This window comes from Corvus brachyrhynchos, unplaced genomic scaffold (genome assembly GCF_000691975.1).
Source record: "Corvus brachyrhynchos isolate BGI_N302 unplaced genomic scaffold, ASM69197v1 scaffold1061, whole genome shotgun sequence".
Classification (NCBI taxonomy): Eukaryota; Metazoa; Chordata; class Aves; order Passeriformes; family Corvidae; genus Corvus; species Corvus brachyrhynchos.
Genome location: NW_008236140.1, coordinates 29,631 through 32,628, shown reverse-complemented (window position 1 = coordinate 32,628; position 2,998 = coordinate 29,631). Strand labels below are relative to the sequence as shown.

Below are 2,998 nucleotides of genomic sequence, written 5' to 3'. Positions count from 1 at the left end.
GCTCTGGATGGAGCCAGGGCAGCTCTGGATGGAGCCAGGGCAGCTCTGGAGGTGCCAGGGCAGCCCGAGGGCACTCACTGGCCGTGGATGTCCATGACGTCGGTGATGTCCGCCCGCTCCCCGCTGTCGATCAGGAGGTGCAGGGAATCCGTGTTCCCGTTGGCAGCTGGACACAGGGACCAGGAAAAGAGAGGTGAGGAAAAAAGGGGATGAGGAAAAGAGGGGTGGGGATAAAAAAGGGGGATGGGGGAAAAAAAAGGGATGGGGGAAAAAAAAAGAGGGATGGGGGAAAAAAAGAGGGATGGGGGAAAAAAGGGGGATGGGGGAAAAAAAGAGGGATGGGGAAAAAAGAGGGAGGAGGAAAAGAAGAGGTGAGGAAAAAAAGGGGGATGAGGAAAAGAGGGATGGGAAAAAAGAGAGGGATGGGGACAGGAGGAGTGAGGAAAAGAGGAAAAAAAGAGGAGTGAGGCAAAGAGGGAGAGAAAAAAGGGGGATGAGGAGAAGAGAGATGGGGATAAAAAAGAGGGATGAGGAAAAGAGAGGTGAGGAAAAAAAGGGGGATGAGGAAAAGAGGGATGGGGATAAAAAAGAGGGATGGGGACAGGAGGAGTGAGGAAAAGAGGGAGAAAAAAAAAGGGGGGTGAGGAAAAAAAAGAGGGATAAGAAAAAGAGAGGTGAGAAGGAAAAGAGGGATCAGGAAAAGAGGAATGAGGAAAAAAAAGGGGGATGAGGAAAAGAGGGATGAGAATAAAAAAGGGGGACCAGTAAAAGAGGGATGAGAAAAAGAGAGGTGAGAAAAAGAGGAATGAGGAAAAGGGATGAAGAAAAGGGGTGAGGAAAAAAAAGTGGGGTGAGGAAAAGAGGGATCAGGAAAAAAGGGATGGGGAAAAAAAGAGGGATGAGGAAAGGAGGGATGAGGAAAAAAAGAGAGATGAGGAAAAGAGGGAGAAAAAGGGGGGATGAGAAAAAAAAGAGGGATGAGAAAAAAAAGAGGGATCAGGAAAAGAGGGATGGGGAAAAGAGGGACCACGATGAAAAGAGTCAGGAAAAGAAGGATGGAAAAAAAAAAAAGAGGGATGAGGAAAGGAGGAGGGAGGAAAAGAGGGAGGAAGAAAAGAGGGATGAGGAAAAGAGGGAGAAAAAAAGGGGATGAGGAAAAAAAGAGGGATCAGGAAAAGAGGGATAAAAAAAAAGGGGGTGAGGAAAAGAGGAGTGAGGAAAAGAAGGGTGAGGAAAAAAAGGGGAATCAGGAAAAGAGGGATGAGAAAAAGAGGGATGAGGACAGGAGGAGTGAGGAAAAGAGAGGTCAGAAAAAGAGGGATGAGGAAAAGAGGGACCAGGATAAAAGGGAACAGGAAAAGAGGGATGGGGAAAAAAATAGGGATGAGGAAAGGAGGGAGGAAAAGAGGGAGGAAAAAAAGAGGGAGAGAAAAAAGGGGGATGAGGACAGGAGGCAAGAGAAAAATAGGGATGAGGAAAAAAAGTGGGATCAGGAAAAGAGGGATCAGGAAAAGAGGGGTGAGAAAAAAAAAGGGGGGTGAGGAAAAGAGGGATGAGAAAAAGAGAGGTGAGAAAAAGAGGGATGAGGAAAGAGGGAGCAGGATGAAAGGAATGAGGAAAAAAGGGATGGGGGAATAAAAATAGGGATGAGGAAAGGAGGAGGGAGGAAAAGAGGGAGGAAGAAAAGAGGGAGATAAAAAAGGGGGGTGAGGACAGGAGGCAAGAGGAAAACAGGGATGAGGAAAAAAAGTGGGATCAGGAAAAGAGGGATGAGGAAAAGAAGGGTGAGGAAAAAAAAGAGGGATGAGAAAAAAAAGAGGGATGGGGGACAGAAAAGATGGATGAGGAGAAGAGAGATCAGGAAAAGAGGGGTGAGAAAAAGAGAGGTGAGAAAAAGAGGGATGAGGAAAAGAGGGACCAGGATGAAAGGAATGAGGAAAAGAGGGATGGGGGAAAAAAATAGGGATGAGGGAAGGAGGAGGGAGGAAAAGAGGGAGGAAGAAAAGAGGGGTGAGGAAAAGAGGGAGATAAAAAAGGGGGATGAGGACAGGAGATATGAGGAAAACAGGGATGAGGAAAAGATGGAGAAAAAAATGGGGGGGTGAGAAAAAAAAAGAGGGATCAGGAAAAGAGGGATGAGAAAAAAAAGGGGGATGAAGAAAAGAGGGATGAGAAAAAGGTGAGGAAAAGAGGGATGAGGAAAGGAGGAGGGAGGAAAAGAGGGAGGAAGAAAAGAGGGGTGAGGAAAAGAGGGATGGGAAAAAGGTGAGAAAAAGAGGGATGAGGAAAGAGGGAGCAGGATGAAAGGAATGAGGAAAAAAGGGATGAGGAAAAAAATAGGGATGAGGAAAGGAGGAGGGAGGAAAAGAGGGAGGAAGAAAAGAGGGGCGAGGAAGAAAAGAGGGAGAAAAAAAGGGGGATGAGGAAAAAAAGGGGGATGAGGAAAGGAGGGATGGGGGGAAAAAAAGAGGGACAAGGAAAAGAGAGATCAGGAAAAGAGAGGTGAGAAAAAAGGGGGATGAGGAAAAAAAAGGGGGATAAGGAAAGCAGGAGGGAGGAAAAGAGGGAGGAAGAAAAGAGAAATGAGGAAAAGAAGGGTGAGGAAAACAGGGATGAACAAAACAGGGACCAGGAGAAAAGGGAACAGGCAAACAGAAAAAAACGAGGGACGAGGAAACCAAAGAGGAGGAAACCAAAAGCGAGGAAAAAACGAACCAAGAAAAACCAGGGCCGAGCAAAAGAGAGAAAACGAGGCCAACAAAGAGCCAGGACGGGCCAAACCCCACGGGAAAGGGGCTCATCCGCCGCGCTCGGTGGCCAGGTAGAGCGCGGTGCGGCCCCGGTGGTCCCGCACGTCCAGGTTCACCAGCGTCTCGGCCAGGGCCTTGAGGGCTTCACAGTGACCATTGTAGGCCTGGCGGGGAGAGGGGCGTGGATGGAGAGGGGATCGCGTGGGGGGCACGCGGAGGGGGGGGGCAAGGGGGGGGGGGGTGGGGCT

General features: G+C 48.7%; 1 protein-coding gene across 1 annotated transcript in view; it reads right to left on the bottom strand.

The window, feature by feature from the left end:
* Positions 1–2,998, bottom strand: part of LOC103614444 (serine/threonine-protein phosphatase 6 regulatory ankyrin repeat subunit C-like) — a 33,088-nt gene that overhangs the window by 10,474 nt on the left and 19,616 nt on the right. Inside the window, exons 12-13 of the mRNA XM_017731451.1 lie at positions 2,801–2,914; positions 78–236 (exon numbers count right to left, since the gene is read on the bottom strand). Coding sequence (XP_017586940.1) covers positions 78–236; positions 2,801–2,914 — 273 coding nt within the window. The remainder of the gene's footprint in view (positions 1–77; positions 237–2,800; positions 2,915–2,998) is intronic.